The 22,844-nt window shown below is 38.2% G+C and overlaps 1 protein-coding gene across 1 annotated transcript in view; it reads right to left on the reverse strand.

The window, feature by feature from the left end:
* Nucleotides 1-22,844, reverse strand: part of LOC115625692 (5-hydroxytryptamine receptor 2A) — an 80,043-nt gene that overhangs the window by 21,889 nt on the left and 35,310 nt on the right. Inside the window, exons 4-5 of the mRNA XM_030520836.1 lie at nucleotides 19,576-19,709; nucleotides 16,346-16,455 (exon numbers count right to left, since the gene is read on the reverse strand). Coding sequence (XP_030376696.1) covers nucleotides 16,346-16,455; nucleotides 19,576-19,709 — 244 coding nt within the window. The remainder of the gene's footprint in view (nucleotides 1-16,345; nucleotides 16,456-19,575; nucleotides 19,710-22,844) is intronic.

Raw genomic sequence — 22,844 nt, forward strand, 5'->3', positions numbered from 1 at the left:
GGGGGACTTGACCGCATGGCGTCGACTGATTAAGGTCTTAAAGTGATTTGCTTATACAACAACAATTATAGCAACAACAACAATGACACTGTCAACAAGCTGCCCGTGTTTATGTATTAATTAAACTCAATTTACATAAGCAAATATTTGTGTCATGTTGGTCGCAGCACAAATAATTGTACATGTAAGTTTAAATAAATAATGAATTAAGTTGACAATACACTCGAGCCGATCTGACTAAACACAACACGCTTGCATTGCGTGTTAATATGTGTGAGTATGGGGGAGGAGGGTGGTGGAAGGACTAGCCCCTGAGACCGCCTAATAGAACATAATTTAATTTGTATAATTGTATTTGTGCTCAACTAGCAACAAGCACTTAAAAGCATATGAGTCTGTGGCCTGCCAATTGGCATTCGCATTTGCATTTGCTAAATGCAATCAAATATCGCTCAATTAACCCATTTACTCAAATAACATTGCCAATAAAGTCGGTCAAAACCTGCTCTTAATCAATGTAATTAATAACAAAATTCAGATAAACTTGACCCATAATTCCGTTTTCAAACATATGCTTCATTTACTGTGTATAATATAATTATTTAGTTAGCGACGCCATCAACGCCCATATTTCCTCTAGTAAGTGATATAATTATGAACTATATAGTTACTTTTGAGTTTTTTTCCTTTTCTTGCAGGACACAAATTATATATACGTATAAAAATAAAATAGTGAATAACCATTTAAATAAAATGGACTGGTAAAATTATAAACTATTCCTCTATTGATGCATTGAGAAAACGGTTCGGTGGGTTTTGTAGAAGTTCAATAGCAAGTTGAAACCTATTTATGTGTCCACTAATGTATACGAAATGCACTGCGTGCTTCAAGGATTGGAAAAGTTGAATAGATTTGGTGACACAATCACTGAAATACAGAGTTGGCATGCAGCAGAATTCAATCGACTAGTAGTTCTTTGCTTGCAGTTTCTATGTAGAAGCTCACATGTATGTGTGTAGCAGCTTATGCATGTATGTGTAGAGCAATTTTCTTTTGTTTCATTGCTCAGCTTATGGCAAATAAAGCATGAAATTAAAGCGCGAAATGAAAATAAAATCTTATTGACAAGCATTTTGAAAACTTTGCCGCTGCCATTCCCCTGTCTGCACTGTTATTAAATTGTTGCGAAACAATAAGATATATATATATATATATATATATATATATATATATATATATATATACAGTATATATATATATATTTGTGTGTGTGTGTGTGTACTTCTCTTCCTCTCACTCTCTCGCTATCACTCCTGCTTGCTATTTTGTGTGCGAGCATAGGAGCTTAGTGTGCCCTGCTGAGGCTTCAGGGTAAAAACAACATAATGGCCGTTTGCTCGCCAATCATGCACCCTCAAACATGTACATATGTGTGTGTGTGTGTGTGTGTTGGCCACGTAAGCACGTTTTAAATTGAATTTCGCTGTAAGGCAACAGTCGCGCATGTCAGCATAACCGAGGCAGAGTGTCTGCAAGTGGACAAGCACATAATAAATAAAATATATAAAAATAAAAGGCCAGAAGCAACAACTACCGCGACACCAACAGCATTAACAAAGTTACGGATGCCAAGATGAGTAGCGATGAAAACTTAAAAGACTTGCGGACAAGTTATCGTAGCTGGGAAGACTTTAATGTTGGAGGATCGCTTTAAACTTTGCTTACAACTGATCCTAGGTGTCCCATGGCCCATAAAACTAATTAAGTTCGTTAATTGATTTCATGTTGTAAAAAAATGTTGCAGCTAATAAAACGAAACAATAAAAAATAATAAATGCTGCAATATAATAATAAGCCATACAGCCACGAAAAAATGCAATTAAATGGCAATCATGAGACGCGTTCAACCTTTTGACACATTTATAATTAAAAAGCATGGGAAAATGTGAAAAATATGTGTTTAACAAAAAATAAAATTTTACGGCTGTTAAATTCAAAGCTTATGCACGAGGGCGTTGATTAAACGTAAAAATTTACAGTTTACTCTATAAAAGAATATAATAAATATTCATATACAGCGAATACGAAACAGAAATGGCTGCCGTAAAATGAACCAACAATTTCACAATGACATGTTCTTAAGTTTTCTTGCTCAATATAATTTTAATTTTATATGTGTAATGAGAATCGCCAAGGAGCTCTAAAGAGCTATTGATCATAGACTATAAACACTATTGCAATCAAATTCTGATTTCCTAAGCCATGACACTGCAAAAGTGTGAATGAGTTGTATCTAGAAAATATTTCACATGCTATGGAATTTGTAATTGAGCTGTACTCATGTCTCCGGCGAATATGTCGGAAGAATGTATATCAAAATATATCAAGAATAATATACCATTCTCTTGACAGATATTCGTAGGCTTGGGGCATTTAATAGGTATGTCAAATATTTCAACTGCCTCCGAATTAGGAGGAATTCAGAAAATAATTAACACAACATGAACGATTGGGCTGAGAGAGAGAAATTGTTCTAAAATGTAATCATGCCGCAGCTTCCGCAAGCTGAACAAATAACGTAAAAACTACAACTGCGCGATGTATGCAAGTATAGAATGCCAACGCCCTTCAGCATGTTTGTACATATACAAATGGACTGTTTTTACACCTATTGTTGTTGTTTTTATATGAGTATCCGTAGTCCAATAGCATTGTTGTTTTTGTAGATGTTGGTGCTGTTGATATTGTGTCGTTGTTGTGCTAGTTGGGTTGCCGAATTGCATTTTTGCGTGTTATTTTTAGCTTTTATTTGGAGTGCGGTTGCCTTTATTCTGCAAATAATGAAATTCAGCCAAGCAGCAAGGTATTCAACTTAAATAAATCCATTGTTTTCAACTTAAATAAATCCTAAAAATCATCAACAGTATGGTCGAGCGCACTGAGCTATTAAATATATTGTGCACGATTTTTAAAATGTTCGAGTTTCAAATGCAAATGGAAAAATAATGTTGTTTTTTTTTTTTAAAGTTAAAGTTAAGTAAACTTAAAATTACGAAAGTCCTCGGGCCGGGTCGACTTTTGCTTTTAAAAAAATTGTATAGATCATGGGATTACAAACACTATATAGATTAGATTCAATTTATAAAATGTTTTGCTTTTTATACCCTGTACTCGTAGGATAAAAAGGGTATATTAGGTTTGTGGAAAGTATGTAACATGCAGAAGGAAGCATCTCCGACCCCATAAAGTATATATATTCTGAATCAGCATGACGAGATAAATCGATCTAGACATGTCCGTCCGTCTGTCTGTCTGGATGAAGCTGGAATAACCAAAGTTGGTATCCAGGTTTTCCTAGGTCCGAGAAATTAATTTAATTTTTTTGAATTTTTCCCCCTTTCCCTCGCTACAAATACCGTCCACATTTCAAAAGCTACTTCAACCAAACATTGCACACACAATTTCTATATAATAACTACTTTTGTTTCAAATTTCATCTAACTCGGTTGGCTCTAAGAAAAGCTATTAGCGAAACAATTTTACTTCGGTGCTACGTCCACAAGCTGCAGCATCAAATTCGCTCTTCCTCTTCCTTTTGCTTCTGCTAGAGGCGCATACACCTCAGTGTCGGAAGTTTACCTGCGCACAGGGTATTTCACTGTCGGGCTTGCTCGACTGTAGCGTTCTCTCTTGTTTTTGAAGTCGATTTATATTCTTCCTATTCCCAAGTTGGAACAACATATGTGCATCCATTGGGAAATAACGGAAGTACAATCAGTCAACTGTTTAATTAAAAAAGATACAAACAAACTCAAGATTGTCGCCTTGTATCAGCATGAAAAAAACATTGCGTTAAATTTAAGATATAACAGCAATTATCTAAAACCGAGTTATTAGAACATTATAAATGAATTAACGCCTAACAAGTGTTGTATTTAATTAAGGCATATAAATTTCAAATTATGACTTTACTCTTGAGGCGAAAGTCATTTACTTATTTTCGGCAGTGCCACAATGAAAAATCAAATGTAAATCTATGCCGTCATTCTGAAATAAGAGTAATGGATTTTGTGTGCCCATGCGTGTGTGAATATGGTAGGCAAGAAAAACGGTGAATCAATTTTTAAATGCATTAAAAATTGTTACAGCTGAGTGCCGCACATTCATCACACAATGAAGTCACGTAACATGCCGCCAGGCCGGGCATACAGACCTGCATATACTCATATGTATATATACATACTGTGCAAAAGTCGAGCCGTGAGGCATATAATGGAAAAATCGCATTTAAATTGTTTGCGTACAATAAATCGTTATAATTCATCATTCAACTTTTTTACTTGGTCGACAACGTTGCCTGTCTGGCTGCTTGCCTGCCTAGCTGCCTAGCTGCTTGGCTGCTTGGCTAGCGAGCTACCAGTGCTCATGATAAATTGATTGACTTCAATTGAATTGAATTTTTAGCTTAGCTAGATGGAAAAACATGCCAAAATATATAACAAATTATAGCTTCTATTCGCACTTGATTCATGTATGTACGTATGCTTTTCACTCTTTCCATTATTTGTTTCTCACTTGGAGTGCCAACGGTGCGTATGAGTCACATAAAATAACAAGTAATGCTTTGACACCAGCGTGACACACACTTTATGAGGTTCTGCCACTCTGCCATTCTCGCTGATAATTTGCATGCTTTCATTGCGTATGCAGATCACATTTTCTTTCCTTTTGGCTCCTCCTTTTTCTTTGAGTAACACGAGCGATAGAAGTAGCTGGTGTTGAGGAGAAGGGCAAATCGCAAAATTCCATTAATTTTAGGCAGTCAATCAAAATGGCGCACAATCTTCCAATTGAAGTTTGAGAGGCCTTACCTAATTATATTATGCTAATGAAACTTGCACGACCATGGGCTAGGGATGGGGTAGAGGTACGTCCACTTGCTACATGGTTGCATGATTGCTCGGCCACTTAGTGCAATACTTGGCACGCTCCATGCTTAACGATGCCAACGTGCCAGCATGTCCAACGTAACGGGTGGTCCAGACAGTCAGACAATTGCTGAGAAGTCACCCACACAAATACACATTCGCACGGGCACACTTACACGTATATCAACGAATGATGAAACATTGTCATCGTCATCGTCGTCGTCATCATCATTCATTATTATTTATTATGAAGAATTCAGATGAGGCGTATGCGTATTGGCCATATACAGACCAATAATTTTTTCTCTTTTATCTTCGCTTCTTCTTCTCCTGTTAGTAGACGCACACAGAGCCATGTTGACAACATGACTCTATATCTTTGTGGTAAGGTAAATGCGGCACGTGCCTAACATAAAGTAGGCGATCAGACCCAATGAGGCATAGAGGCAATTGTTGCATGACAAGTGCAAAACAATGAGCGTACGAAAACTACGAGTATATCATTGAAGAAATCAAAAACCAATCGCCATTCCTTATTTCTTAAACTTGCGGCTGCCCGGCAAATGGCCCACTAAACGAAAACAAAACAAAACGCTAGTCATGAATTTATAAAACTTTTGTTTTCTGGCGCGCACAGCTGCTCACAACAACTACCACTAACATACAAGCAAACAAAAAATAATACCAAAATAGCGCACAGGAAGCGTATATTGTTGATTACAAGCGGTGGTCCCATATGTGCGACATGTTGTGGGAACAATAGCAATATAGAGGTGGGAGGACGGGGCCAAAGGAGCTGCACCAACTAAATGGCACGCTTAGTGTTGCGTGTGCGTGCGTAGGGGCAAGCAATTGTAATTTATGAGTTGAGGCACCAACAACAAAAACAACAATAACAGCAACAATGAACGATAACCGCAGTGGCACGCAAAAACTTATGTAAATTACAAGAAGCAGCGGTACGCTCGACGGCAATGGCAGCGGCAGTAGCACAACAAAAGCCAAAGTAAACCAAAGCATTGCCGCCATATTGTGAGCTCGTCTTGGCTTATGCATCCAAGTGTACTGATTGCTGTCTGCTGCCATGATGTTTCCTGCCATCTGCTCAGTGCTCAGTGCTGAATTCAGCATTCTGCTGCTGTGCTGCGCAAAAGAGATGTGCGTGCATTATCGTGAAACTTGAAAAACAAAAATACTGGGTAACGTTAATCTGTACATAAACTAATAAACAGATATACTTTAATTGAAAGGGTTTTTACTTAGAAGCAAAAAGAATGTATAAGCCATATAGAATAAACTAACAATAAAACCCAGATAAAAATATATGTACTTGAACATAATCAAATAATATGAATATGATTTCATTAAAAGCAAATTTATTCTGTTGATTTGACTAACAAACCAAACCTACTGCTTTCATAAAAAATGCACACGCGTTTAAGTATGTAGTTTGTTATTAGTATGTATGCGTTTTGAGTATTGATAACCACTGAAGCAATGTCCTTCTGAGCGTGAATGATCGTAAAGGCAATATGCGACACCCATCTCTATTGCGCCTCTTCATACTTGTATTTTTGTTCGCAACAAGCTGCAGAAATTATGCTGTAAATATTTTAGTGCATACTTTTGTGCGTTGGTGGCTGCTCCCGCATGAATTGCACCGTGTCCGTTGTGTCTGGGCCGAGCCCCGTTCTGGGCTTAAATTAAAAAACAAACAAAACATTAAGCAAAAAGAAAAACAATTGTTTTAATAGATGTGCGTTGCATATCAAATTTACTGTCAGCAGGAAGAGCTGCAAGAAAGATACGCCGGAACTTAATTATTTTTAATGAGCTTAATTGACCCCACACAACGCACCGGAGACATTTCGCTTAAAGGTGATCTGTTCAGAGTATTCTGCATATGTTAATTGACCTTTCACCATTGCTCATTCCCAATTTGTTGATAATATGATGATTTTTCGCTCGATGTAATTGTTACGCCTTTTTGCCACGTCTCGTGCTCTTCAATGTGGAATTTATTGTATGTACATCCCTGTGTTTTGAGATTAAACAGTGCTGACGAGTGAGCGCTGCTTTCTATATGTGTCGATTGCGATTTGAACGTGCCGGCAGTTAACGCATAAAAATAAATAACGAGGCATTGGCTTTCAACAGCCAATGGCCTGACGACGACGGTTTTAAGTGGTTGCAAGTGTAGCGTTTAAGTTTATGACTCTGAAATCGCCTGGCAGTACGCTTTTTTTTTAGCACGTCATTAACAGTGCCTAGACACACAAGTTGGGAGCTAATTTATTGCTTTCACATACATGAGCGAATGTTTGTGCATGTCAGGCATGAACATAGAATGCAAGTGTGCACTGAGAGAGAAAGCACACTAATAAATGTTATCCACAAATTTGAAAGAGCTGTATTGGCATAACATATTAACATAATTAGTGGACAATTTTTCATTTCCGAATTGACAGAGTATATTAATCTTCTGAAAGCCTATTTTCATTTAAGTCGCGGTTTCCCATAATGGAACCATTTGGAGTTTTCTATGGCAGCTGACTCTCATATTTTTTACTTCAAGATTTACTTATTTCAAAAATAAATGGAGAATCAATATAAAAACATACAGTATAGTTTAATACATACACAACGTGTTCTAAGTATGTATATGAGTAGAAACCTACATATTCATATAGTGTATAAGTATATTTAAAGGAAATTTGAAGTGGATAAATGGTTGACTGACCATCTAGCTGGCTTTGCAGGATAGCCGCCTGCTGTTCAAGCTATTTGCTTTTGGTTTTGGATTTGGAATTGGGGCTCCAGCTTGTTCTGGCTTTGGCAAAGTTGCTGGCCAAAAGTTTTGTTCGACCAACAACCGACCATTAATCACACGGCGTGCGCAAACTGTGCTAAACGCAAAAATAAATACACACGAAGAGACCTCAAACGCAAACACACATACTTGTACACACAGATAGTGGCTTACGGCTTAATAGCACCGCAAAGTTCTCAATGTTTGCGGGAAATGTGAGTGGATAAGTAATTTTCATAAAACAGTCCAGCCAAAAATTGCCCTAAATGTGCTTTTAGTTAGTCCGTTTGTTATAATTTTTTTTGTCTTTGTTCCTTATTCCTTTCATTACGCTTGTTTTAGTTTTATTTTATCAGAATTTATTTAGGAACTTTTAATGTAGTATTTGCCAAGCATTTTAATTTTCTAAAAAAAATTTCAATTTGCCAACCACTGTTGGTTGAATTTGCACCGCACACTTGAAACAAGCCTCTTGTCAACAACAGTGGTGGTGGCAACCTATGTTATGTCCATTCCATAGAAATTCACTTGATTTATTTGAAATTCAATTTATTTCAACTGATTAATCATGTTGCTGTTTGTGGCCAGGCCTGGAACTTAATAAGGAATGGGATGTGTCGAGGTCTCGGCTGGGGTCTGGGCTGGGGTCTGGGTTGGGGTCTGGGTCTAAGGCTGAGTTTGGGAGTGTATTTAGGTTTTGGGCAACGTCTGCAATTATTTTGATTTATGCGTTGGCAGGCGGCGGCACACGCCAACCACACAAATAGACAAAAAGGCGTTGAATTTATTTGTGAAATTCAAATTACGCACACTCGGACACAGTTTCGGTTTTCGGGTTGCCACTGTGACAGTTATAGAATTGTAATTCATCTTGGTTACGACTTTTGCGGTGTGCCATTTAAATGAAATATTTCAGCTGCAGCTTGCTCTAATTATTGCTTCTCCCTGTGGTTAGTCAGTGTCGCCAGCAGTTTGACAGTTTTATTTAGAAACTTTAATTACGGCTTGTCAGGCAGCCTTAAAGCGTGCTATAGATTTTCCCCATGTTTACTTATGCAAGCAGTGACATTTGCCTGAAAGTTTGTTTTATAACTACGTAGAATATGCTTTTATTCGGACAAATACATCATTTGCATTGCCAAGAGATTTAGAGAGGCGTCATTTCCCTTCACGAAGAACTAAAGTTACAAGTTATATGTACAACTATGGCTATAGTGTTGTATTATGTGGCACTGTAAGTACGCAAGTTAATTTAGTTTAATGCGAAGGCAAGGCACGTGCATGAACTTACCTTTTGTGAGAGTGTGGGAGAGTGTTTTTGTGCGTAAATCTAAGCTTGTGTGCACGCTGAACTTTGTGCGGCACGTGTATGTTGACTTATCAGCCTTAGATACCGTGTGCATAATTAACATTGGAGCCAAAATGTCGGGCCAGACCCGCACATCTGAACATACATACAGCAAGACGTAATCTTACGAGTAAATACATCTACTGGGTGCGTGTGTGTGTGCGTTAAAGTTACTCGTAAATATTGATTGAGCCATTTTGTAATGCTGTCTAGCATATACGATACATAAATCATTAGAATTATGTCAAGCCCTGCTAATCGAGATGGAATATGCGCAGCGTGCAGAACGCGCACACACACCTATTCAGACACTGACGACAGTTAAAGCCATTTCATTTATGTTTTCTGTTAGTTTTATGAACTTAGATGCCAGAGCCGTCACCAGTTCATTGAATTTGCGCAAGGAGGACACAAAGGCAGCGTTTAAATGTAACAAACACCTCATTGCCAGTGCATGTAATTGCCATTACATTTTCGGTCATATGTGTGTGTGTGTGTGTCTGTGTGTATGTGGCAGTTAAACTTGCTGCTGGCAAATGTTGCCAAGGCATTAAAAGATAACATAAATGTCTTAGTAACATATCCGGTTTTATTGCTTAGCTGGCAGTTTATTTTGAGTCGCAGGCTCCACTGCTCCACTTCCCCGCAGCCTGTCTGTTTTCCTACTTTGTCTCATTAAACATTTGAAAAGCACTTTCCTCAGCACACACACAAAGAAAGAAAGAAATTAAAAAATTGCATGAATCAAATATATTATTTAAAGGTTATTACTTGTATTCTAATATCCGGAAAATATTACATTAAATCGAATTCATTCGAAAGAGTGGAAGACCCTACAAAGTATATATAGTATAACCTCTTCAAGACGACAAGAGTCGATATAGCGTTGTCCATCTGTCGGCGACGATTTCCTTCTGTATAAATACGATGATTTAGGAAGGCGTGACAACTAGAATTACCAATCTTGGTACAATAATGCAATAATACGAGTGATAGTAAAATATAAATATGTATCAGAATTACGTTTGATTAAAACATACACGACTGTCAACTCCATATTTAGGTGATTTTGGTTTCATTATGAATAGAAATTGCATCGAACTACTATGTTGCTTACAATTTTAGAATTTTGAGCGCTTGCCATAAAATAGGCACCCGTTGTTTGGTGCATTGTTGTCTTGCTAAAATGCAAACAATTGCAATTAAAAAAATGCTCGCTGAAATTTTCAGCCAGCAGCTAAATTGCATATGAACATTGTGGCTACGAGGGAAGCTCTCCTATTCAGAGGAGCATGGTGCGGTGCTGTGAACGCGATGGCTGAAGTCTGCTTAACCATTAGCATAATGCAAAATGTGCGCAGACTTGCTCGGAGCCAGCCATACAGGTGCCTTTAACAACTTTTCGAGTACCTTGTTATAGAAAATGTAATAAAGTTATGAGACAGAATATCTAATACATATAAAAGAAATTTATATCATTATATGAAACGAACAAAGCGTTTTTTCGAATAATAAGATAAAGAATGTGAATACTGTATTATGTTGTAAATTCTCATGAAGATGAGATTATTAAGGTCTGTTTAAATCCTTAAATGCTTAGAATTGCAATTTAACAGAAATGGGATCCAGAAGAAACTTGATACTTAAAATGTGTAGCCATCAAGTAAATGAGTATGCAAGGGCAAAATAAACTTTGTTAAGTGAGTGTTTATGAGGCCGCTCCATTCAATTTTATGCGACATATTTCTGTGACTTTCGCAAATCTAATTTTTATACCCTGTACCCGTAGGGTAAAAAGGGTATATTAGGTTTGTGAAAAATATGTAACATGCAGAAGGAAGCATCTCCGCCCCATATAGTATATATATTCTGAATCAGCATGACGAGAGAAATCGATCTAGACATGTCCGTCCGTCCGTCCGTCTGTCCGTCCGTCCGTCCGTCTGTCCGTCTGGATGAACGCAAGGATCTCAGAAACTATAAAAGCTAGAATAACCAATGTTGGTATCCAGATTCTCCTAGGTCCGAGAAAGGACGAGTTTATTTTATTTTTTTTTCATGTTCCCCCCTTTCCCCTGCTGCAGAATTTCGTCAATAGCGTCCACATTTCAAACCAAACTTGCACACATCATTTATATATAATTATCTACTGTTGTTTAATTTTATCCAATTCGGTCAATTCTAAGAAAAGTTATTAGGGAAACAAATTCTCTCCAGAGCAACCCCACCAAGCTGCAGCAACAAGTTCGCTCTTCTTCTTCCTCTTTTTGCTTCTGCTATGGGCGCATATACCTCGGGCTTGCTCGACTGTAGCGTTCTCTCTTGTTAAAATGGACCTTTGTTCGCAAAAGTTTTTTGCCTTGTTTTGCTGTCTTCGTATTTTAAATTGGAATGTGGCTCATTCTTATCAAAATTTAACTACTCGCTTACTCGATTTTTGCAAATGGAATTGGTGAATGCTTTATAAATAAACAAGTTTAACATGAAATGAAATATTTGGATAACATTTGGTTGTCCGCATACTTAGGTGTGATAGTGTAATAATTGTACAAAAACGATGTGACAACAACAATTACAATTACATGAAAGCACATTTGTGGAAACAGGATGGGCGTGGCAGCGGCTGTTGCCGCCGCTTCGTTCAGTTGCGGTTAGGCTGGCAAAAAAGCCAACCGAGTGGCCAAACAACGACAACGAAAGCGGCAACAACGTCGAATATGAACATGTAATTACGTTTTAAGTGCTAAATGGTAAAATATTTACGAAAACTATGTTAACTTAATTGAAATTTAATTGAATATGTCATACACTGCTGGTCCGTGGCAAGACTACAACATCAACAACAATAGTCAGACCAAACGTCAGCCATATAGTACAAGCATATACAACATGCCTATATAGTTGGTCGAACATTGTGGACAGCTGCCATTAGTGGCCTTAGTGGGCGCAAAGTGGTTGCGGTTAAGTATGACAATGGGCGAGTGCCCGGGATGGGTCCGGTTGCAACATGGAGTGCTCCACAGGGGCTGGACTCGGCATGAGAAAATGTTGAACAGAATTGAAAGTCATCCGGTCTATGACCCGATGTAATGTTCAATGCTGGCGGAAAAATAAAAGTTTGCTTTCAGTGGACACTGGGCATTTGTCATTTATTAAAACACAATCACAACTGGCTTGCTTACTAATAATGACGTCAGCAGCACACAGACCATAAAATGTATGCGTGCCTTCGTGAGTGTGTGTGTTTGTGGAGTTAGTATTGGTGCGATTTATGTATGTGCATATATTTTACTATCGACAGCAGTACAGCAGCGTCAATGGCATCAGAAATGATCACGGCAGAGCCGCATAAAGATTAATGGTTATGCGCCATTTGTCGTTTTCAGTGCGTTTTTGTTGCCCGTCCAGCATTTTTGTATGCCGTACACTGTATCATACAGTGGGGCCATTGAACCAAAACCTGGTTTTAATTTAAAATTGTGTATATCTGAGTTAATAGAAGCAGTTTTTTTTATTCTTAAATAATTTATTTTTGTTGTCTTTGTATCACAATCAAATTTAATTTTAAAAAATTAAGATTACTTTCTGTATGTTGAAAATAATCTTATGATATGTTTACTTATTTAAAGCAATTTCTATCACAATTTCCTCTACAGAATATGTTTGTCAAACCTAATATATACCCTGTTCTTTACGGACTACAGAAGCACATGGAAATGCCAAGGGCTCTTGGTATATCCGGACAGAAACAAGCAAATTAAATTGCGTGCAAGTGAAATTAATTGCATACAAGATTGTACAATTTGTTTACTCGTTTAAAACAAACTTTAAACTTGCCTCTATTTGCTTATTTACTTATTTATACTTATAATAATTAAATTAGTTAAAATGATTTCTGTCTTGTCTAAGAGAACATTTTTTGTTTCAGTACCCCACTGTGCGTCGGTGCCTGGTTGTGTGGCTCTATTCGTATTTGTGGCATTTTCGTTGTCGTGGCCTCCGTATATTTGTACAATGTTTATGCACGAGTATATATACTAAGTATGTATGTATGTATATATGTATTTAACCTTTTTTATTTTGGCTGCTTTTGTTTTTGCGCCCCCATGCACAATGCCCACAAAAATACATGGGCAACGTTTTCGTAAATATTGTTGGCACTTTGTCTTAATTGCTTAAAAATTACTGACATGGAAAATGAACTCGGCAACAGCCAAGAGACAGTTGTTGCTAAGGTTCCTGTTCAGCATGTTGTTGTTGATGTTGATGCTGTTGTTGCTTAAGAAGCAGAAGTAGAACATTGTCATCGCCAAGGCATCGTGGCAAGAGGCAAGAAGCAGCAGGGGCGCCCTGTGCCAATGATTCCAACGACAATGTCGTCGTCGGCTCGTAACGACAAATACTTGCAAATATTATTGTAGTCGAATTTCAGCAACTATTTATCATTCGCTGGCACTCACATATTTACACATAAAAGAGAGGGAGGTGAAAGGGGGAGCTCTTCGGCCCAACTGCCAGAGGGCCGTTTGACAAACTTAATTTATTAATGCACAGGAATAGGCGAAATGGCGGAATGGTGGAATGGCGAAGGCAAGGAGAGGCATCCTTCGGCAGCAACAGGAAAGCTTTGCATACTTTTAGGCAGCTTGCTTAAAAGCACATTAATTTTCATTTCATTTGGTGATAAAATGGTATTTTATTTAAAATATCAAGTGACAACTAACAAATAAGATGTATAACCAAGTAAGACGCTCTAATTGTTTTCCTAATGTGGACATCCTTCTTCCGGAAAATGGCATGCAAGGGATTTGGCTTGTCTTTCGTAGAAACTGGCAGGCGTTCTAAAAATTACTTGCCACTCAAGAAGACACGTTATCAACACTGTCACGAAACGGCATTTGCATACTTTTTGGTTTGCTCATAACAACCAAATACCAACCAAAATTGCCATGAGCTTGCTTTAAGTTTGTTTCGGCCTGGCTGACATGCAAATACCTTTTGATGAGATGACGGCCGTTAGGCTGCGGGCCATTTGGCTTCGCATATTAAGCAGCCATCGGTGATGCTGTTGCGCCTTAGATGAACCCAGCATCTATGTGTAGTCCGACTTATTTTATTTATTGACAGGCAATTTTCTATACATATATAGAATTTACAATTGGCATGTGTCAAGCAAAATTGTTCCCTACGGAATTTGATGGGCACGCCAATTATATGAAAAGCATTCAACGGAATGGCACACATTTTCTTTTCAATTGGATGGAATGAGGAAATCATTGTTCGCGCATTTCGCAATTCGTTTTTCAACTTCATCCTTTTGCATTCATTACATTTCAAAGCTAATCAAACAATTTCGCTAATTAGTTTAAAAAGTAGAACTTCTAAATGCGTGTGGGCTCTAAAATTTTAATCAGCGATGCAATTTATTGAAAATTCATGGGCATCTACCGCAGTGTTTGCTGCTCATAACTGTGGCTAAGAGAACAAAAATGCATTTGTATGCAATATCATAATTGAAAGATTCAAAAACAGAAACAAAAACCTGTTTGTTCGCTCATCAAATTGCATTATTTATTGCGATTCTATGGGTTCGTGTTATTGTTTATGCTAATTGAAACCGCGATATAATTGCATCGTATCAGCGTACTGTTATTCCCATTATACGAGTACCTGCAGCAAATAGCGCTCGAGCGGCTAAACGAATTATTTTGCCAGGGCTACACTTATGCGGGCTTGGCTATGCAATGAAATTTAATTTTACAATCAAATGCATTGTGTATTGCATTCCGCATACGACACGTTGCCGCCGTTACCCACTTGAGTATTTGCTTTGGCATACTAATTTGCTGGAATTTCGGCTGCTAAGTGCTCATTAAATACAGTATACAAAATACCGTTGCCCACGCCATTGCAATTGCTATTGCAATTGCTATTGCGTTTGCCATTGGCATTGTCGTTCCTATTGCACATTGGCGCATTACGTATACGACAATTGGCAAATAAAAATGAAAGTATCGAGCTGCTACCAATTTGCTGGACTTATTGTGTGCAGGGCGGCCATGAAAATAAACCGAATTTGTTGTTAAAATGGGAGTGCATTTTATGTATATTTGTAGAGAAATTAGCTGCCTAGCCACAAGCTAGAGGAAGGAAATATAAGGTCATATCACAGCTATATAAAACGGGACTTCAACTTTGTTTTTCTTGTCATTTTATAGCTGGTGAATAAAATTCAATTCATTTTCTGCTTCGCCTTCTTTTGTTATGCTATTGAAATGTTTGCTGTATGTTGATTGATGATATGCCAGCAGCCGCCAATCAAACAGTCACTGATCCATGTCACAAGCATTATGGCAGATTGATACAGCCATTATGTGACATATGACGGCATTGAAGGGAGACGACCAGACTGCCACAGGTCCAAACCGGTGGACCTTCAGTTCATTGGCCATTTATGTGTGGCCACCGATTTGGATCCAGCAAAATGCTTTGGCACATTTCGAGTACGGAAAACAGCTTTGTTTCTGCAAGGGTATAATTGTACATGTACGCAGGTGGACGTCAAAAGCTACCAGCACAGTGTCTGGACCTACTGGAAGTAATTACATTGCATTATTGAACTGAAATAGTTCAATGCATAAGAATAAATATATACATATATGCATATAACAGAATGCATATTTTTACCTACTTGAATATGTTATAAGACTGTATTATATTTCACCCTTAAATGGAAAAATATGTTAATAAAAAATATTTATACTGGGATATTACAGTTTAAATCCAAATTAATAAATAATTCAAAATAAATAAAATAAAAATAAAATAAAATAAAATAAATAAAATATTTTCTTCCATTTTATGTTTGTAATATAAGAATATATTTTGCATTATTTTATTTATTTCTGACTTATTCAAATATATTCCGGTGAAGCGGTTAAGAGGCTATGATTGCTCCTGGAATATTCGTATTTGGAATCACTGTGCACTTTTGCAGCCACGTATTCGCTACATAATGTTGCAAAGTGGATTTGTAAAGATATTTGACATGTTTTAAACATTGATTGATTGATTTGCTTAAAATAAACACACACGGACACATGCGCACGCACGTATGATGTGACAGCATGCTAGCATGTTTTACACTCAACTAATGTACATACCCGTACATACATATATCTGTGTATTGGTATAAGTGAGTCAGATTTGTTGTCGCAAATTAAATGTAAATTGGCGTAGATATATTTTTAATTACTTACCGGTCCACAGCTATGGCCACCAAGTGCAGAATAGAGGCTGTGCAGCAAAGGACATCGCACGAGGTCCAAATGTCGCATAGCTCTGGTCCAAGTATCCAGCCTTGGCTGATCTGTGGGCAGAACATAAAATGTGTCAGCGTGCAATTCAAATAGACAATAAAAGTTTATGGCTTATTAACTTTTATGCGACATCAGGGAGCCGTCACTGTTGCGTTCAATGCGATGGTCATTTTATAATGGCACTTAATAACTGCTTAAATAAGCATTTGTGGCTTTAAAAGCCAGTTCGAAAAAGCTTCGGTATATAGAAGTTCTTCAGCCATGAAGCTGGCTATACTTTGGACTATTCTTTTACTGCCCAGTCCTGTAGGCTGCCAGTTGCAGACGGTGGTGAACAGTGACTTTGAAAACCAGTTCATGTGTAGGGTAATCGAGGTAGTGGACCGAATTAGCAGCGTCAGGTGCATTGTGACATTTTTTGGAAATCTTGAGCTTGGCTCCAGCAGCCCTCTTGAAAAGAAATTAGTTGAACAATTTAATCGGCCTGTGATTGTGGCTGGTCCAAAAATTGGCAGACTCCAACATATTATTGGGACCTGGAGCGTGGTTGTAGTTTTATTCAGTGGTATGGACGATCCTATGCTTCAGACGGTTGATGACGCCTTGTTTGCCATTCATGGTTTATTCATAATTTTTGTGTATGAATCGCCCAATTCAAAGTCATTTAGTGAATCTCAATTAAGAGACTTTTTCAGCTGGTGCCTTGACAAGCTTTTTTTCTTTGTTACACTTGCCTGCCTACGGCCAAAGACTGCATTAAATGCGAACAACGACTATGAACTATTCAGCTACAAGGCTTTCCCAGAAGTGACAATTTACAATATAACAACATATTTTTTCAACGTGCGTAGAAATTTCAATGTTGCGAGGAGGCGACTCCTTAGTGGCTATCATTTCTCAATACCTGAGTATGAGGACATCCCTATGTTATTTTGGGTGAGTAGTAATCTGTGATAACTGATTTAAAAGGAATACTTTAGTCAAGGTACATATGAACGTGAATTGGCAAAGTTCAAATATTAAAGCACATTTTTGATAATTTATCTAAATTTTCTCATTACAGCTTAACTCGTCAGCTCAGAAAGACTTAACGGGAGGCAATCTCAGCATTGGCGGACTATTGGGTTTCCTGATGTCAGAGTTTATCAGGCATATGAATGGCACCATGAAGCTGCCACCCAGAAACAGCGTCGATCTTTTAAATAAAAGCGACACACTTGTCAGTCTGGCATTTAACTACAGCCGAATGGAAACTGGTTGTATTCTGATGGCAACTAATGCCTGCATTATCGTGCCTAATAGGATATCAGTTCTACCAATTCGATTTGCCCATTTGCATGTTCACATCTTCTACTGGCTTATAACAAATATTATTTTCTTGACTGTATTTATGTTTATAAAGCGACTAAGCAAGCGAATTATGTCGATCAGCTCGCAGCTGTGGTATTTAATTCGCCTTCAACTCTGCGTAGGAGCGTCCAACAGCGAGTTGAATCGTCTGCGTTTGTCAGAGATGATGCTCGTAGCCTTCTACGAGTTTTGTGTCGTCTTAGCACAATGCATTTTTGCGAGTGAACTCTCCATGGCCTTGACCGTATGGCGCCCCAATCTGGAGATCACGGATGTGGCGACCTTTCGGGCAACAAATCTGCGCATAATGGTTCACGAACATCAGCGGATATATCTGTTCGAGCCTAACTATTTACCGCGCCAGCTTTTAGATCGCCTGCTCGTAGTAGACACGAAGACCCTACGACAGCATCTTATTGAATTGAATGAAAGCTACGCCTACGTAATTGGTGCCCATCAATGGCCAGTTCTTGCGCTTGTACAGCAGCAGTTGGCACATCCCAAGCTGCGCTTGGCCGGAAACAAGCTCTGCTCGGTACCGCGACTGATGATGATGCCTGTAATGCGAGAATCTCCTTTTGCGGTACCCCTAAAAGAATTTATTTTGACTTCATTTGAAATGGGATTATTCCAAAAATGGATGGATAAAGCGCTGTGGCAGGCAGTGGAATCTGGGTTACTTAAAAAGGAAACGTCCGAGATGATTCGCCAGTATCCGTTATCCACGCGTTTTTTGCAGCCTGTATTTTTAATCCTCGTTCTTGGATTACTAATATCTACAATTGTCTTTTGTTTCGAGCTATTAGCTAACCATTGGCACAAGCGCATGCTCGGCAGGATGTACGAAGCAACAGTTTATGTAAATTAGAAATATAGTAATTATCTAAATGTTTCAGTTGGTAGCTTGCGACACCAAAAGATACTGATCTTTATTAATAGATTTTATCTGTTAGCATTCGAAACTAATTGTAATTTTAAAAAATAAAAAAATTAAAAATATCAATCCGAAAATATTTTATCAAATTTGTCTATCTGAATTTCTACATTAATCTGTTATGTTATATTATAATGGGCGATAACTGCCTAAAAAGCATAAGTACTATATGTAGGGATGTACTAGGGATGTAAAAAACATAGATATTTCGAGCACGATGCATCGATGTTTTCCGATAGTCGAACCATCGGTTTTTTGTTGGGCGGTCACATTTCTTTGTGTGGCTTACCGAAGAAGGTATATTTGTATTATAAATTATTTTTTGTTATATTTTTTAATATACATTTTATTTATATTTTAATTTTTGAGATCTTCTTTATTTCGTACATTATGTTACACTTAATATGCTTAAAAGGTGTAGCTGCAACGCGTCGTTGTTTTTAAAACTGTATATAATCAGTTTTTTTTAAGTAAGCCATACAAGTTCATCAAAAGTCAGCTAGTACTTTTTGAGTACTTTTTTGATTAACAACATTAAGTATAATGCTGTGAAATTCTCTCTTGATATATAAACATTTTTTAATTCAAACATCGCTGTTTAATTTCCCCCTAATAATAGCTGTTTTTCTATGGAAAGTCAATTTTTTAAAACATCGATGCATCGATGTTTTTTGCGATGCATCGATTTTTGAAAAAGGGACATCGATGTACATCAACATCGATGTTTTCCCTTCGACTTACATCCCTAATGTATACTGAAACGAGTTTAAACGTGGGTCTTTATAGATGAGCATAAAGTCGTTCGCACGAAGTCGTTGATGAAATTGTTTGAAGAAATTACTTTTGTATTTTAGTTCTTAAATGCTATAATTCGCACTCTGCTCACCTCGTAGACTGCACCCAATGGCATAACCAGACAGGCAACAAACAGATCGGCCACAGCGAGCGAGGCCACCAAGTAGTTGGCCACATTCTGCAGATTGCGTTCCAGTATAATGGCAGCAATTACAAAGACATTGCCTGAAATGAAAAGGAAATAGACAAATGAATGGTTTTGCGCTTACAATGGACCTTCGTCCATTCGACCTTTCCACGATGATGGGCATGTGTATTTGTGTGTGTATGTGTGTGAGCCGAGTGCAGCAGAAATCACGTTTCATGTGCAGCGTGGCGAAACTTTTTAGCGGCTTAATTGCGAAAATTGACTTTCGCAAGTTCGAAATTCAATTACATATAGCTTGGAAAAAGAAAAGGAACCAAGATGTGGCTGCAATGAGCAAAAAGGAGCAGCTGTGAAGTGAAAATGAAACGCAACCGCAGTGAACCGAACTGAACAGATAAAGTTTGAAAATTGGCAAAGTTATTTGCAATGCACGCGTCGCATTCAACAAACTCCAACTGCCAGCCCAGTACCCGAGAGCAAAACTAAACATTTAGGAAGTCTTGAGCAGTTTCGCAGCCTTCTACTATGTGCCATGGCATGTGGTAAAAGGAAATAGGAATCTTATTAAAGTTGTCGGTGCAGATCCGCACGGCACATTGCCACTCGGTTGCACAAAAAGCTCACTGTTTCTTTTGCACATGAACTGTCTCCTCAGTCGCCGCCACATCTCACCAGCCACCCGCATTGTTGCACTTTCGGCAGGTGGGCCAATGGGCCAATGGGCTGGCTGACTGACTGAAACCGACAAAGTTCACAAAAATAAACGACATGAGCTAATCGCGCTGTCGTAAACTTTCAAAGCCGGGCTGGCTAGCCCTGCCCGGAGCTGAGCTGAGTGGGTGAAAAATGGACAGCGGGCCTTAAATGTAGTTGCTCTTCCTGGCCCCTAACTGCATTTTAAGACACAACCTTTGATGTTGGTTAGTTTTTTTTTTCACTGCCATGGCTACTTGTGCTTCCCACTTGAAGGTGTGAAAAATAAATGTGTGCTGGAAAGCGCAACGGGCTCTGTGAGACCTGAAGTTTTCGCCATTGAATTTGTCGGCTGGCCCGAGGTGCGACACTGTCACGCCAAACTGACAAGTGGTCGGCAGACATATACATAAATGTGTACCTATACACATACATATATACAAGTGCAATTACAAGCTTGAGTTTCAAAGTGAAGGCACAGTGACGTACCGCCAGCAACTGCAGCTAAGAGAACTAGCGTGTTTGTATTTTATTTCACCTGTTCCGCCTTTGTCGTCACTTCAAAGAGCCGCCAGCTATTGACATAAGTGAGCTATGCAGATTTCTACTGGCTTCCGGATGAATGCCAAGAATATGCATTCATGAATGTCGCATAGTGACTAAGGGGTAAGAAACACTAGCATTAGCCAGAGCATATTGTTGGATATAAATAAAGGACTAAAATGAATCCGAATTACAGTATTATTCATCTACAAATAATTTAATCTCTTTTCGATAGCATTTTTATTGCCATTTATTGGAAAAAAGTGACGAGCAGTTGAAATTATCAAATTTGCATTTAATTTATTCAATGGTGCATGAGCTGTGAAAATTACGCACCTCTTTTTGTGTTTATAATTTGCCCAGCAAGTGAAGCGTGTAATAAATAAATTCGAAAATGTGTATAATCTGGTAGATAAGTGAAATATCAAAAAGATAACGCAGTGACGCGGAATGCGCGCTTAGTCCTCATTGACATCACAAGAATTCGGAATATCTCCATTAGCTTCGTTAAAAAACTCACAAAAACCCCTTTTGTCCACAACAAATGTATTTGACAAATTGGATAAATAATTGTAGAATGATAACGATTCATGATTAAGACCCCTGTTAGCACCCAAATGCCAATAGTACCATTAGTAAAATAATGCGCTAATGCAGGAGTCACATTTTTTGTCAGAATAATTATAGTTGATTCAATAAATTATAAAAACATCAATTTAGGGTTGCTTTTGTGCCTTACTAAAAAGTATTATCGTAATCGGTTTTAGATTATCTTGAAAAACCCTGAGATAGCGGACCATTAAATGGCTCTGGTTAATCTATGCAGGTAATATGCTTTTTGTTGTCTCCCCAAAAAAAGCAAAGAATTATCATCTAAAAGCATAGACGCTCATTAACATTTCTCTTTGTAATGCTAAGTTCTAACACTCAGAGGCATTCAAAGCAAACGCAGCGGGAGAAGCAGCAATTATGAGTCCAACTGTTTATGACATTCAGTAGCCGTTGGCCGGGCATAAGAGTCAGGCAAAGTAAAAAACGAAATGAAATCAGCTTTCAGCTTTCGACACGCACACAAGTCAATGACTAGTACTTGTTGTGGAGGTGCCTGGCAGACAACCATGGCAGTCTCAGTAGGCAAGGGGATTGTGTGGTCGGTGGATGGTGAGTGGGTGACGGAGAAGGTGCATGGTGGACGATGTGAGTGCCCAGTGAGGCCAGGCCGACTGCGAATGAATGCGAATAAAAGCGGAGGCGCAACTAAATAAGCGCAAATTAGAAGAAAATCAAAATGAAGAAGGAAAATACAGCGAATAAAAATAAAAATGGGCACGCATGTGAATGGCGCATTAAAATGCCAGCCAGGCTATGAAATCGCTGTGGGGGATCGCCACCGGAAACGGCCGCATGACATTGAAGCTTGGCATACTTTTGTGCGCGGCATATAATTTTATGCTAGTTGGCAGCAGGGCATCAGGGCATCAGGACAGCCCCTTCATTCGTGGAGTCTGCGAAGCCATTGTATGCGTGCTGATTATGCGTTCAAATTAAAAGGAATTTACTTAAATTAATGAAATCAATTCGCTGCCTTTTACTTTTTATACTACTGCCTCATTGCAATTGCGCTACATTTGCTTTTATATGCTAAATAAATCGTTTTTGTTTTCTCCCTCTTTGAATTTTATAACAGACTGTAAATTCCAAGACTCTAGTCGTGCAAGGGGGAACAAGCGAATGAAATACACAAATTTCATTTTGACAATTTTCCTGAGAATGCTACACGCCATTGATGAGGCAATGTTGAAGCTGTGATTGATTGATTGACTGTCAATTTTAATGCGGAAAATCGTTACTTTGCATAGGATAGATGTGGTGCTGGTATCGTTGTCCTTCTTATATTCGTCAGCATCAGCAGCACTCTCTTCAACATGGTCCATGGACTTATAAAATTGCTATTGGCAGCATCTAATGAATGTAGA

This window comes from Scaptodrosophila lebanonensis, unplaced genomic scaffold (genome assembly GCF_003285725.1).
Source record: "Scaptodrosophila lebanonensis strain 11010-0011.00,11010-0021.00 unplaced genomic scaffold, SlebRS2 tig00000001-arrow-pilon, whole genome shotgun sequence".
Taxonomy (NCBI): domain Eukaryota; kingdom Metazoa; phylum Arthropoda; class Insecta; order Diptera; family Drosophilidae; genus Scaptodrosophila; species Scaptodrosophila lebanonensis.